We start from the raw sequence: 15,992 nt of genomic DNA on the forward strand, positions 1-15,992 counted from the left end.
TGTGGTTTACTAGGACAAATTAGTAAAAATCCCTGGAATTATTCTTAAATCAAGATAGATACAATGTTTAATTTTGCATAAAATTGCCAAACCTCAAATAAATCCCTCTGAGAAATAATAAATGCAGTGTGTTTGACATCAATCATACATGTTAGTTTTCATGTCAAAGCAAATAACTAAACTTGCCAGTTACAGCTCTGGAATTTCAGTTAATTTAGCCTTTTTTTGTAATTCCATAGAAAAGACTAGAGAATAAGAAAAACATGTTCATTTCTCCATCTATTTGCACCTTCAGAGTAGCATTATCTGCATTTCTACTGATTATTTTAGTGAAATCCCACTTCCGAATGCGTTCTGTTCTCTGGGGGTGTTCCGCGTTTTTTGGAACACAACATTCTGTTTTTAAACAACAGAATTGTTTCCTAATTAGTTTTGTTAGGAGATAATTTATGCTTTTTGTTTGATGTATAGCAATACAATCCCTTTGCATACATTTTCACCATTTTACAGACCAGTTCAAAAGAAAATGCATCTCCCCCTCTTCTGAAACCCCCAAAAAACACAATGCATTTAAATGTGCTCCATTTTTCCGTGTTTGTTTTTTAGCTCGACATTAATGAATTAACTTTTTAAACAATCTAACCGTGCCATTGTATTTTTAACTCAATTATATTTTAATTGCTCATTTTCGGTAATATGCAAGGGATGTTTTTTCCCCACTTTGTTCCGAACACAATAAAAGATTAAACGCGAATAAGGCATATGATCAAAAACAGCCTCATTCATTTGCAATACTAAAGAGGAAATTGACAGTGTAATGTAAAACAATGGGCTTTACAGCGCTTTGTCTTTTACCCCCCTGCTGTCTCGGGGTATTGATTCCTTAGAGGAGCACAGAGCTGTTTTCAGACTGAGTCTAAAGCCTTTCACAAGTTTAAACCCAGATTTAACTTTTAATAAATACTAACAGTGTTTCACTTTAACGCATACACTTACTGATACAGTGGACATTTGATCTGCATTATTTCTTATGCTGTCATGTTTGCTAAAAAGAAGTTAAATGTTTATATATATATGATGTCACCAAATGATGTTTAACAGAGCAGGGAAATTTTCACAGTATGTCTGATAATATTTTTTCTCCTGGAGAAAGTCTTATTTGTTTTGTTTCGGCTAGAACAAAAGCCGTTTTCAATTTTTTAAACACTATTTTAGGGACAAAATTACTAGCCCCTTTAAGCTATATTTTTTCTTGATAGTCTACAGAACAAACCATCGTTATACAGTAACTTGCCTAATTACCCTAACCTGCCTAGTTAACTTAATTAACCTAGTTAAGCCTTTAAATGTCAGTTTAAGCTGTATAGAAGTGTCTTTAAAAATATCTAGTAAAATATTATTTACTGTCATCATGGCAAAGATAAAATAAATCAGTTATTAGAAATGAGTTATTAAAACTATTATGATTTGAAATGTTGAAAAAATCTGCTCTCTCTTAAACAGAAATTGGGTAAAAAATAAACAAGCGGTCTAATAATTCAAGTGGGCTAATAATTCTAACTTCAACTATATATATATATATATATATATATATATATATATATATATATATATATATATATATATATATATATATGAAATAATTATTTCTATTTTTATTTATTTCACAATTAATAATAACGACGATGATGATGATGATAATAATAATAACAATGAAGAACTGTTCATTTTTTTATTTATTCGAACAATCAATAATAATAATAATGGTAATATAATAATAATAATAATAATAACATTAATAATAATTATAATAAGGAAGAACTGTTATTTGTTTATTTAACAATTAATAATAATGATGATGATAATAAAAAAATATAATAATGATGAACTGTTCTTTGTTTTTTATTTATTTGACAATCAGTAATAATATTAATAATAGTTATAATGATAATAATAATAATAATAATAATAATAACAATAACAATAATAATAATAATAATAATAGTAGTAGTAATGTTGTTGCTAAAGGGCATTTCAAGAAAGAAGGACTGTTATTTATTTATTTGACAATCAATAATAATGACAACAACAACAACAGCAATAGTAATAATAATACTGTTGGACATGTTGATGTTAAAGAGCATTTCAAAGAAGAAAGGGCTGTTATTTATATATTTAAATGAATATATTTACTATTTCAGTATCTGTGAATAATACAAATATCTTTATGTGAAAACAATATTGTATTTTTGTAAAATATTCAAATATTTGTGATTTATGGTAATATTTATCGTAATGTTTGCTAAATGTATTTGTTGAGAGTGAAGTTTTAATTTAAACTATTTTAACTTAAATGTGTGCAGGTAATAATTGAAATAATGAAGAACATTTATTATTATGAATTTATTTAATAATAATAATAATAATAATAATAATAATAATAATAATAATAACAACAATACTACTACTACTACTACTACCACTTATAAAAATAATAAAGAGCATTTTAAAAAGATTATTTGTAATTTATTAATTTTCCTTTGTCTTTATTTAAGGGCATTCTATGCGTGAAAACTTTTTGCTGGATAAGTTGGTAGTTCATTTCACTGTGGCCAGATTAATAAAGGAACTAAGCCGAAAAGAAAATAAATGAATGTTTATTTTTGTAAAGCATTGAAAAATTTGTGATTATTGGTAATAATCATAATAATGTTTGCTAAATGTATTTGTTGAGAGTAAAATATTTATTTAGCTATTTAAACGTAAATATTTATGAACTATGATGATGATGATGATGATGATGATGATAATAATAATAGAATGTAAAGGCATTTGTAGAGTGATAAATACATTTATAATAATTTAATTATTTATTGTAACAAATCGCTATTACTATTATTATTATTGTTATTAATAATATTACTATTATTAATGTATGTCATTGTTGATTGTGTCGACAGTCTTGTATAATAAAAAGATTACTAGTAATGGTTACGGCATAATTATTAAATATTATTTAGTACTTTAATGTATAAAGAGTTTACTGTCAAAAACAGGTAACTAAATTTTCAGATTATGGTTTTATAATGTACATTGAAGAGTACAACAAACAAACAAAAAAACAAACAGGGGTTTTTAAAGTTACTTAAACCGTAGATTGTATTTTGTAGTTTAAAGTAATCATGTGCTAACGTTGAGCATTAAAGAGTACATTTTTATAAAAAAAAATCTGAGAAATGGTGCTTATCTGTTTTTTTTTTTTTTTCTGCAAATGAACTGTTCATGTATATAACACTCTCTTAAAAATAAAGGTACACAATCTGTCACTGGGTACCGCACCTTTTCAAAATGTGCAGTTTTGTTTCTAACAAAATTTTAATTGTTTTTAAATGTGTACATATTAACACCTAAAAAGTACAAATGTGTGCCATATAGTAGCTTAAAAGGTATGAAAGTGTACCCTAAATGTATTAGTGTTCACCTGTATGGTACAAAAGTGTACCTTTTAAAAAGGTACCACCCTAGTGACAGATTTTGTACCTTTCTAAGTGTGTATTATTATAACAAGGTCACCTCAAATTGTATTTGAACTGTACATAACATTTTGATTTTGCCAAAAGACTAGTACATACATACACACACTAATTTCTCTGAATTTTCTTTTATTTGAGGATAGTGTTGACAGTAGTTGATAGCGCAGCAGAGCCTCATGGGAGTTCAGCGGCTCTGAAATGAAGAGCTTCTTCAACACACTGGCCATCTGAACGGCCTCCAAATCATGTTGTCAATGATGATGAACTGTGATCCAGCCCAGGCTAATTGAACACTCCAAACCCTTGCTTGATTGATGCCACTCGATCAGAGATGTCAGACAACACAGATATTAAACCCTCAGAGCCAAACACAACAATCATCTGCTACTTTAATCAATATCTCGAATAAAAGGACTTGATTTCTGTTGCTAATCGAATGTTTTGGTGGTTAAATTGCGACAAAAAATATATTTCAATTATTTGAATGCACAATTGGCGGAAAGTGTATGGTTTTATGTTTGAGAATATTTTCGGTGTGATGGCAAAATAAAAAAAAAAGAATTGCTGGAAAGTATTGACCTTAAGTTATTACAACTTTTAATTTTCCTTTAGTTCTTAACTTTTATATTCAATCCCCACCACCATAGAAATGAAGAAATATTGGCAGTTTTCTTTTACTGGCAAATGTGCCCTCTTTCTTTCCTCAAGGGCAGTTCATTCATGCACCTTTTGAGACCCGGCTCTAGGGCTTTTATTCAGCCGAATGGGTTTTTCTATCACCTTTTCTTTGGTTTTTATAAGTGAGGACAGATTTTTGAGTTGTAAAATACACAAACACACTGATACATGAAACATTTGACTGACTTGGTTGGTTCATGAGTTTGCTAAAAAAAGGTTTTAAATGAACAATTCAGCAAAAGTAAAGAAATACCGGCATAATTTACTCACCTTAACGCTGTTTCAAAATATTTTTGTTCAGCGGAAGAAAGAAAAGTAAGAGTTTGGAACATCTTGAGAGTGAGAAAATGATACGTTTCGTTGAATCAGGTTTTGACTCAACTTTTTCATCGAAAATAACTCTTAAAATGTCAAAAATCATTAATTGAATTGCTTTTTGAGGAAAAATTCTATTAATTTTTTTTATTCCATTGAAGAACGAGAACTATAAGTTTGGACCTTTTGTTTGTGCTTTTAAAGTACACTGTAAGAGGTTAAGCATAGAGTTTTGCATCTTAAAATGCGAGACACAGCAATGCTTCTTTAAAAACGTGCCTCCTCCACAATGCTAATGTCAAATAAAGCAGTTGTCATGCCAACTTGCTACTGTAAACAGAAGATTGTAAACATGTTCTGTGTGAATGTCTTTGGGGTGACTTTTTGTTTTGTTTATTTATGTTTTTTGACTTCTGAGTATTGCTAAACTTTTCATTCTTGTTTTGAAACGTCTTAAATGTCCTTCATTTTATTGATGCACACACTTTTTTTAGTCTTCTCCATTTTTGTTTCACTTCAGAATGAAAAGCTACATTATTCAACAGAGCAAGGGAAAAATGTAGGTTTTAGCTGCTTATTTCCAACTCTCAAGTTTTTGATTGAAATGAACCCTTTTCTGCTCTTTAAATGTCAAAATATTTTTGTCAGTAATTTCTTTTTGTTCAGTTTAAGAAAGAAAAGTATTTGTATTTATTGTTTTTTAGCTGATTCTGTCCATTTTAGTTGCTTAATTTGTTGAATTCTGGTGAGATTGTGTGGAATATTTCGACTATGACATTTGATTAAAAATAACATTTGTGATATTGCAAATTCCAGTCTTTTATTGACTCACCTTTTTTATATCCTCTTTTGAAAGATAAGCACACATTTAGAATGTCTTCAGGGTGACTTTTCGAATTTTTGCTTTGTTTTTTACTTTTTCAGTTTCTTTTTGGTTGTTATAAGTTCTCCTGAGTATCATAAAACTTTGAAAATAACATTTTCTGGTCCTGAATTATCTAAGATGTCCATTATTTTACTGACCCTTTTTATTTAACTTTTTTTCAAAAAGATTTTTTAATGGGCACTTATAAAAAAAAATTTTTTTTTTGTAATCTGTTTGGACAAAACTGTGTAGGTATAGTGTGTCCACAGTCATATTGGAGTGATATAAACACTTACGTTTAAATAGGATCCAAAACCCTCCCATTTTGAGGCCCACCGCAACGTGACGTAGGAGTGTGGTTTTCCCGCCCACTGAATTGATTGGCAGCCGCGTATTAACATGTCTCCATTGTAATGCTTATAATCATATCAATAAGACAGGACGTGCGCAAAGCAACTGCGATTAAAAGATCTGTTCAGCTCTCTGTGTTCATCAGTCATCATCAAACGTTTTTAAAATGCATGTTTATAATGAATTACAGCGATTTTAGCGACATTAATTCAGCACCACACCCGTATGTCAGTACAATTATAAAAGAAGATGCTTCAAGACTTTTATTTGCTTTGCGCTCAACCTGTCTTGCTGATATGGTTATATGCATTACTACGGAGACATGTTAATGCGTGCAGCTGTCAATCAATATTGGTGGGCGGGGGGACCGGACTTCTACGTCAAGTTGCAGTCGATCTAAAAACTGCTCCAATTGGTCCACCATTTTTGTTGTTTAATTTGAAAAAAAAAGACTGGGTGTGTTTATATCACCCCAATATGACAGTATATACACTATACTAACACAAATGTCTGTCCAAGCAGCTTGAAAAGTAGATTTTTCACCATAGGTGCCCTTTAAACATTTTATTGTTTCCTGTTTTCTTTTTCATTTGTGTCATTAAGGAACTAAAATTACCATTTCTGAACATCTTAAGGATAAATGATTATTGCTGTTGTGTTGTTAGCTCATTTAAAAGCTAATTACTGTAAATACCACATTTTTCATTACAACGTTTCTAATGCTTTTCAGCATGTACGCTCTAAAATGGTTTTCTGGTCTTAACATCTAAAGTGTTAGTTCAACTTTTAATTGACCCTCATCTTTATTGTTCACTTGTCCTCTTTATTTTACTCCCCCAGACCTAAAGATGCACAACTCATGCAGTGAATAGTCACAATCATGAAAAATAATGAAAAACTGCCATTTTTGTGCTCCTTTTCTTTGCATCCAAGGGCAGCCTATTCATGCTCCTTTCAGAGATTTATAAAATTATAATGGTTTTTCTTTTTCCATTATTTGGCTTTCTTTCACACTACCTATGCCACCGATCTTTCTCGATTAGCCGCTTGCTTGGTTGCTTTTGAGGAAAGAATAGACTTCCACAAAGCATTGGAAACCTTGGGCTGAAGTTTTGAGTAGGGTTACGCATATTGGTCTTCAGACTGGTTTCAGAAAAGGTTTTCATACAGTTCTTTGTAAACCTCATAAAACCTTTTGACCTGAACCAGATGTATAAAATTTCTCAGAAATGCATTTTTTTTTGTTAGGGAAGGAAACTTTGCAAATACTTGAAGATTCTCAATCAAAATGCACATTTTTGTTTTACAATTATTGCTATGGGAAATTAAGATGTGTTTTTGCCAATCTGATCCAACATAGGCTCATTGGAAATGTATGACCAGGACTACTATTTTTAAGAACCAACAAATATGTACCTTGGATTTTGCAGCCGGAAGGGCATCTGCTGTGTAAAACATATGCTGGAATAGTTGGTGGTTCATTTAGCTGTAGTGACCCCTGATAAATAAGGGACTTAGCCTGAAGTACTTTGTTGTAATGATCACCAGTGATCTAGTGGCTGCAGATTGCTGATAAACACCTAGATTGCTTAGAAATACAAATCTGCCATTACATGGACTACAAGTTCCAGTAATGCTCCGCTCACATGCACCTGTTCCAGATTCCTCTGATTGCACACACTCACAACCAGAGTATCATCATTGACTAATTACAAGGACTATATACACAGCACACATGCACACTTCATTGAGTCTTGTTATACTGTTTGTAAACATTACGATGCATTTACCTTGCCTTGTTTTGCTGTGTACCGATTTTTGCTTGTTTGTTTACTGTTTACGTTGCTTGCTGCCGGGACTGACCATTCGCCTGTTATTTGACCACGACTGAACTCCCTGTATACATCTGTTTGGCCCTGTGTTGACCGTTGCTTTCCTGACCATTCTCTGTTTAATAATCCTGCGTTTGGATCCGCACTTCCTTTGTCAGCGTATGCTTTACATTACAGTTGTCTTGCAGTTTTTGTTTTTCAAAAATCCACTACAGGGTGGACAATTAAAGTATACATTTTTAAAAATCTCATATATGTTACTAGGACATTTCTCCTGTGCACTTTCTTGTAAAGTCAAGTACAAATTTTATGAATATAAAGGTCCTTCTCGTGCGTGTCCATAGACTGACCCACACACCCTTTTTCTGAAAACCCAACCAATAGTGTTTTCAAAAGCAAACTAAAAGCATGGTAAAAAGTATTACAGCCTCATGCTTGTATTGCGACCTTGTGCCTTGTCCTGGTTTTTAGAATTGTTCTTTGTCGATCTTGAACCATTCGCACTCAAAAAGTCATTTATATAGAGGTAAGCATTCAGTGGTACCGTCCTGTATCCTTTGTTTTACATGTAAAGTCAGCCATACAGTATGTACCCATAAGTACATATGTCTCGGTTCTCAAAAATGTACACCAAGGGCACATTTTCCCATTGAGCTTGTTCACCTAATCACAGATGTACAGTAAATCGGGAACTTTTTGAGCTTATCTACTTTCGACCACAGCCAGAGGTGGTTTAGAGGTGTGCTTCCTAAATAATAAGGGAATTTGTGGCTGAACTATCTATGTATGATGCATCGTTCGCAGAATAAACGTTGTAGAGAGTGTTTCTCAAACTCAGTTGGAGATCCAATATTTGAATCATGTTAGTTACAACATGAAGCTTCCAAACATGCAACATAAATTAAATTTAAACAAAAAGGACATTCTATAAAGTCAGCGTGAAATCAAAGTTTGCTGTATTCATTTTGCTTGCTTATATTGTTCCTCTTAAATTGATAATTAATCCGTGCAAGTAAATCCACTAAGTTTTTTTTTTTTTAGTAATCTGAGAATTGGACCATTTGCTTTTGGGTTTGGAGTTACAGACTTGTAGTTGACGTCAACCTGAGGGTTTCCATAGGAAATGCATATTAATATCTTCACTTACTGTTAGTTTGCGATTTGGAGTGATGAAGCGCAAAAGAAAGCCCTGCCCCTACTCAGCATTTCATTTTAGGAAGTGCATCAACATACTGAAATAAAAGTCTTGGTTTTTATATAAGAATTGTGTCCTTGATCAGGTGAAAAGGATTCTGAATGATCTAACTCATTTTTTGTTTCTACATTATGAGCTGCTTCCCTCTGGCAGGAGATATATAAAGTCCCTAAGTGTAGGTTGAATCAATATAAGAAATCCTTTGTACGTTTGTAATCCTTTGTAACTGCTGTATTTTTATTGTTTTATTGTTTGTTTTTATGCAATGTCTGCAGCAATATGATGTTGCCCATAACAAATTTCCTGTCAAGGACAATAACGTTTACTACTACTACTAAACAATTACAATCTATTCTCCTGGATACTTAAACCATTTTTATTAAACAAATATTACTTAGAAAATTTTATATTTTTCTTGTACTATTGTAAACAATACATAAAACCACTTACAATGACTTGTAGCCTAATCACATACGCATTTTTTTTAAATTTGTTTTAAATATATTTGTATACATTTACTTTTTATATAAATAAAAATGTAGGTGTCATAAATGTAGATTTCGAGCACAATCACCAATAATGTCACAATCACCAGTGATCCAGGCTTGTAGATCACTGGGAATCATTTACTTTCACTCAACTACAAATTTGCCACCAAAAGAACTACAAATCCTGTCATGCACCACACACTCACACCTGTTCCTGTTTCACCACACACAGATGATCATTTACTTTCTGATTACTTGGACTTTAAAAGCAGCACAGGCACACACACACACACACACACCAGTTGCTGAGTCTTGTTTATCTGTGAGCATTAAAACGCGTTTTTCCTCGTTTAGTCTAAACATGTTTTGACTCTTTGCTTTGTCTGTTTGTTTTAATCCAAACCTGCCTGTACTGACTATTCGCCTGTTCTTTGACCACATCTTTGGATTGCTCTGCATGTACCTGTTTGACTCTGCATGTACCTGTTTGATTCTGTTTGACCATTGCCTGCCTTACCATTCTAGTAAAGAAACTGCATGTGAATCCTTAACTTCTTTTTCCAGCATCCTTCACATAATAATTAATAAGTTATAAAAAATAAAATCATTGTTTAATTTACTTCATTTTAACTTTTAACATTCATTTAACATTTAACATTAGTTCTCAGATTGTATGTTCTTAATTTTATAATTCAATTGTAAACCTTTTCATTTAATAAAAATCTGTTTTAAACATTCACATTCAATCACATTCAATCACATACATTTCACATTCAATCATTAATTCACTTTTTTTTTAATTTTGCTATTTCTGTACAAATTTTTGAGGAATGATTGTAACAAAATAAAAAATAATAACTTTTAACTTTAAGGTTTACTATCCAAATCCAATTTTAACCACGTTTCATAAACAAAGTAAATCTCTCATACAATACAGTGCTCAGAATATATAAGTACACTCCTTACAAATGTCTTTTTTAAATACTTATTTTTAATTGGAAGCTATACAATATTATATTTGTGCATATAGATTAGATTAGTCAGTTCTAAAGCCAAATCTAGAGCTTATCTAACAAAATAACTCACGATAAGGATCCAAAAACTAGTACACCCAAATTTATATATAAGAGAAAAATATTAAATACTAATTTAAAAAAGAGGAACAAAAAAGAAATTAAAAAAAATTGGTGAAATTTAGTAGGTTTTCATTTATTTTTGCAATATTTTGTTTAAATTTAATTGCGTTGTCTTTCAATTTGTAAACATGTTTAGTGACTAAAATATTATTTTAATAAATATATGTTTTATCTGTTGGTGTTCTTGTTAACATACTCATTGATGGGCTAAAAAAATCTGCATATTGGAGACAATGCGGTTTTACTTGAAAAACATGGCGTTATTTTTGACTGTTTAATAAAATATCACTTGGACTGAGCAAAATATACTGATTTTTAAAAAGATCCCGAAGGTTGGTTTCAGAAGCTTCCTAACAACTTCTTTCTTTTTTCTTGCTTCGCAGGGTCTCTTCATCTTCCTGATATATGGAGTGTACAACACTGAGGTGAGTCCGCAGTGCATCTCAAGGCTGACTGAGTGAGTGAGAGAAATGACATGATGTTTCTGATGGGACCCCCGCCTCTCCAAAAAGAAAAAAAAAAAACCTGGCGGATTGAAAGCCAGCCTCTTTTTTCTTTCTTCCACACGAGCGTCCCACTGCCCTTCATGCTTGGGCTAACTTATATGCATCCAGGCCCACCATTAAACACTGACACCCGGAGTAAAGAGCCAGTCATCCCTCAAGCACATTGGCCAATATTTCACTGCCTCTTTAAGTTTTTAAACTCATGGTCTTCCATTTAACATTCTGACATTAGAGCTGCAGCTCAGGCTCGGCGCCGTGGAGAAACGCATATGTATGCGGGACGGCAGAGAAGATGGGCTGGAAATTTACCTGCAGAAGGGCTATTACCATTTAGATGCTCTTCTAAAGAGCCCAAAAAACTCAACGCAAGTGCTGTGAATTGGGGATGAGGTGGATAGGCGCCAAATTGTCTTCTTGAATTTCAAATCTGAACATGAGTAAGGCACACATGCAGAAGCCATCGGTCAGTGTAAGAGTCAGTTTGGTTAACTTCTCCATGAATAAATACATTAGCTTTAATAGATGAATGAAGGAATAATTATAACAGCTGCTATTATAATCATAATAAACAAAATAAGCATCTGTCTATTTATTTATCTGTCTATCTATCTATCTGTCTATCTATCTATCTATCTATCTATCTATCTATCTATCTATCTATCTATCTATCTATCTATCTATCTATCTATCTATCTATCTATCTATCTATCTATCTATCTATCTATCTGTCTGTCTGTCTGTCTGTCTGTCTGTCTGTCTGTCTGTCTGTCTGTCTGTCTGTCTGTCTGTCTGTCTGTCTGTCTGTCTGTCTGTCTGTCTGTCTGTCTGTCTGTCTGTCTGTCTGTCTGTCTGTCTGTTTGTCTATCTGTCTGTCTGTCTATCTATCAATCTATCTTATCTGTCTGTCCGTCCGTCCGTCCATCCGTCCGTCCGTCCATCTATCCATCCATTCACCCCCCCTACCTACCTTCCTAACCACCTACCTACCTAACTACCTACCTACCTAACTACTACCTATCTACCTACCTTTTTCTATTTACCTATCTATCTGTCCGTCCGTCTATCCATCCATCCATCCATCCATCCATCCATCCATCCATCCATCCATCCATCCACCTACCTACCTACCTACCTACCTAACTACAGACTACCTACCTTTCTGTTTCTATTTATCTATCTCTCTGTCCGTCCGTCTATCTACCCATCCATCCATCCATCCATCCATCCATCCATCCATCCATCCATCCATCCATCCATCCATCCAATTATCCATTTATCCATCCATCCATCCACCTACCTACCTACCTACCTACCTAACTACCTACCTAACTACTACCTACCTACTACCACACCTACCTGTTCCTAAATTAAAAACTAATTCCTGTATCCACCCTCCATCCATCCGTCCATTCATCCGTCTTTACTCTGTCTGTCTATCTATCTATCTATCTATCTATCTATCTATCTATCTATCTATCTATCTATCTATCTATCTATCTATCTATCTATCTATCTATCTATCTATCTATCTATCTATCTTGTCTGTCTGTCTGTCTGTCTGTCTGTCTGTCTGTCTGTCTGTCCGTCCGTCCGTCCGTCCGTCCGTCCATCTATCCATATATTCACCCCCTTACCTACCTTCCTAACCACCTACCTACCTAACTACCTACCTACCTAACTACTACCTATCTACCTACCTTTTTCTATTTACCTATCTATCTGTCCGTCCGTCCGTCTATCCATCCATCCATCCATCCATCCACCTACCTACCTACCTACCTACCTACCTAACTACAGACTACCTACCTAACTACAGACTACCTATCTATCTATGTTTCTATTTATCTATCTATCTGTCCGTCCGTCTATCTACCCACCCATCCATCCATCCATACATCCAATTATCCATCCATCCATCCACCTACCTACCTACCTACCTACCTACCTACCTACCTACTACCTACCTACTACCTACCTACCTATGTTTCTATTTATCTATCTATCTGTCCGTCCGTCCGTCCGTCTATCCTTCCATTTCTCCATCCATCCCTCCATTCATCCATCCATCCATCCATCCATGCATCCATCCATCCATCCATCCATTGTCATTCTATCACTTATTTAAATATACATTTATTGTATGCAGTATTGTACCATGTCAAGTTATATTAATAACTAGTATAGTTACATTTACATTTTGAATATGTTGCTGTTATTATTGACATGGTTGTTCACATGAATATGATTAAATATCATACATATGTAAAGTATAATATATGTATAAAATGATGAATAATTTATATAGATATTTTAAGGTAAATGAATAAGATTATTGCTATTAATTAATGCAACACATCTTAAATTATATTAAATAAAAAAAAAACTGAGTTAAGTAATATTATTTTATGAATAATGTATCAGACAAAGCGGCACACATATGTCTGCTGGTAAGTGCGGTTTTCAGGCCTTTAACCCTCTTCACATTTGTGTTCTTCTCTCTCACTTTTTCATGTCCTCCTCTCAGTAAAGCTGGATCTCCCCTGTCTTTTGTCTAGCTTTGCTTCTACCTTTTCAGTGTCTACAAAAGAGGTGTAAGGAGACGGCCCTGAGACGAGCCCCGTATTGACACAGCAGAGACTCGCCGGTGACCCTCTCCGCATTGTAAAATAAATCATCGCGGCATTCTTGCTTAACAGGCTTTTTTAGTGCGTCGGAATCTATTTTCCAACCCCCAGCTCTCCTTGACCCAGAGGTCTTCACAATTTGTGAGCAGCTCGTGTCCGCTTTACACTTTTTTTTAAAGGGCGTTTTGTAAATATGCTATGTAATAATCGCTGCTTTCTTTTCTTTTTTTTGTTTACAGAAATTACAAGAAACAATAGTAGATTAAAATTCTCCATCTGTGAAAATTTGAGGATATTGATTCAGTTTTGAGGTGCAGAATATTTCTTTTAAAGAAAGACTTTATCTTTATTAATTAACACTAACAAATAAATACTATAGGAATATATATATATATATATATATATATATATATATATATATATATATATATATATATATATATATATATATATATATATATATATAGAATAAATATATAAAGAATAAATACTGTAATGCATGCTCTGTTCATTGTTTAAGCATGCTAGTAAATATAAAACCTTGACATATTATAAAATGTTAATAATTTAATTTAAGCGTCAATTTTCACTATTACCTACTGGCTTATTACCTGCTTTATATTAAGAAATTGGCTGTTTATCAGTATTTATTATAAATCATCATCTTATTCTTGCTGATTTTACCTAAATCAAACTTCCTTACCAGCTATTAAAAAAGCCTCAATTTAGTACTTTATTGAGCTTAAACTCTTAGTTATTGGTTTATTTATAGCAAGATATGATTTTTTTACCTTAAAATAAAGTGTGACCAAAAAATTTGATTTATTCTCAGTATTATCAATAAGTTACAATAAAATGTTGTACTTTAGATATGTAAATCTCTAATTGTGAGCAAAAATAAATATGTATTTAACATATTCCAATCTAAGCTACGACACTGATAATCAGAAGTTTATCCAACAGTCATAACCAAATTGACCCATAAAAGAAACATTTAACGGATAGTCACTCAAAAATTATAATTTACACTGAAAAAAATGATTAAAAGATGATTCCTCAGATTTACAATTTTTTTTTAAGTTAAGTGGTTGTAAACAATTTATTTGGGTTGAATTTAAACAAAAATTTAAACAAAAATTAAGTTGAACGTTACTAAATTTATTCTTTTGTTTAAATTCAACCCATATAAATTGTTTGCAACAATTTTACAGAATCATTTTTTTTAGTACTCACTATTTACAAAAAATACTTGCTGGTTGCTGGCACACATTGTCTTCCATAGTAGGAAAAAAATGCTATGAATTTGGTTAGCGGTTTCCAATATTCTTGAAAATAGAGAAGAAAAAAGAATTCAAGTAGGTTTAGAATTCAAGAGTAAGGTTTGTAAATGATTATGTAATTTTCACCTTTTTTCATTAACGGGGCAGTGTACACTCTTAAAAATAAAGGTACGCGAGCTGACACTGGGGTGGTACCTTTTCAAAAGGTACACATTTGTACTTAAAGGGTCCATATTGGTACCTTAATAGCTTATATTAGTACCCACAAACTTTTTAGGTACTAATATGTACCCTTGAGGTATTAATTTGGACCTTTTAGTTACAAATTTGTACCTTTTGTAAAGGTACCACCCCAGTGACAGCTTGCGTACCTTTATTTCTTAGAGTGCAGCAAAGTTACTGGCCACCTATGACTTCTTAGCCAAAAACAAAATCTAAATAAAACTTTTGATGATCAATCTGATATGAGGATGCTTAATGTTTTTAACAACATTCATTTTGTTATTTCAAAATAAAGGTCACTCCAAAATCATTTAATGGTTAACATGTTTTTGATCCAAATTCTGTTTTATTTCTTGCAGAATTCACGATTATTTGTTTATTTTTCATTAAAGGTCAGGTGAAATCAAAATGTAAAATATGTTAGTTTCAGTCTGTTCAGTCTGCTATAGTGTGCTCCGAAACAGTGACAAAATTCACGCTTAGAAGATATAAAACTGATATTAACATGTAAAGCTTGCAGTTTGCCAGCTAAATCGATCAACTATTTTTTCACATCACCTCATACTTCAGTATCTCATCAAATCATGACCGATCAAATGTTCTCTTGTTTCTGACGTGCCCCACCCCCTTTAAGATGCTTCTCATTTGCGTTTCATTTGATGTGCTTGATCTCAACAACTCTTATTGGCAGAGCGGTGATAAAAACATTTTTTTAAAGTTTAGAGGCTACTCTATGTCCCTTCATTTTTTCAGTTGAGAATTAGTGAAACATCGAATAAAAAGGGCACATTTCAACACACTTCACGGGACTTTTAAATGGATAGTTCACTCCAAAATGAAAATTGTGTCACCCCTAATTACCCTTTTTTTTACGTTTTCGAGTTTTTATGAGTTAAGACACAAAGATATTTTGATAACCAGTAACCATTGGCTTCCATAGTATTTGTTTTACCTCTCATGAAAGTGG

General features: G+C 32.6%; 1 protein-coding gene across 5 annotated transcripts in view; it reads left to right on the plus strand.

The window, feature by feature from the left end:
• The window catches only part of LOC101884238 (adhesion G protein-coupled receptor D2), a 139,031-nt gene that overhangs the window by 68,442 nt on the left and 54,597 nt on the right, over window positions 1-15,992 (plus strand). For 4 of the 5 annotated variants that reach the window (XM_073937816.1, XM_073937817.1, XM_073937818.1 and 1 more), the window contains exon 21: window positions 10,777-10,818. In XM_073937816.1, coding sequence (XP_073793917.1) covers window positions 10,777-10,818 — 42 coding nt within the window. Of the gene's footprint in view, window positions 1-3,676; window positions 6,692-10,776; window positions 10,819-15,992 lie in introns of those variants that run through there. The other variant, XM_073937823.1, reaches the window with a different exon arrangement.

Source organism: Danio rerio, chromosome 22 (genome assembly GCF_049306965.1).
Source record: "Danio rerio strain Tuebingen ecotype United States chromosome 22, GRCz12tu, whole genome shotgun sequence".
NCBI classification, from domain to species: Eukaryota; Metazoa; Chordata; class Actinopteri; order Cypriniformes; family Danionidae; genus Danio; species Danio rerio.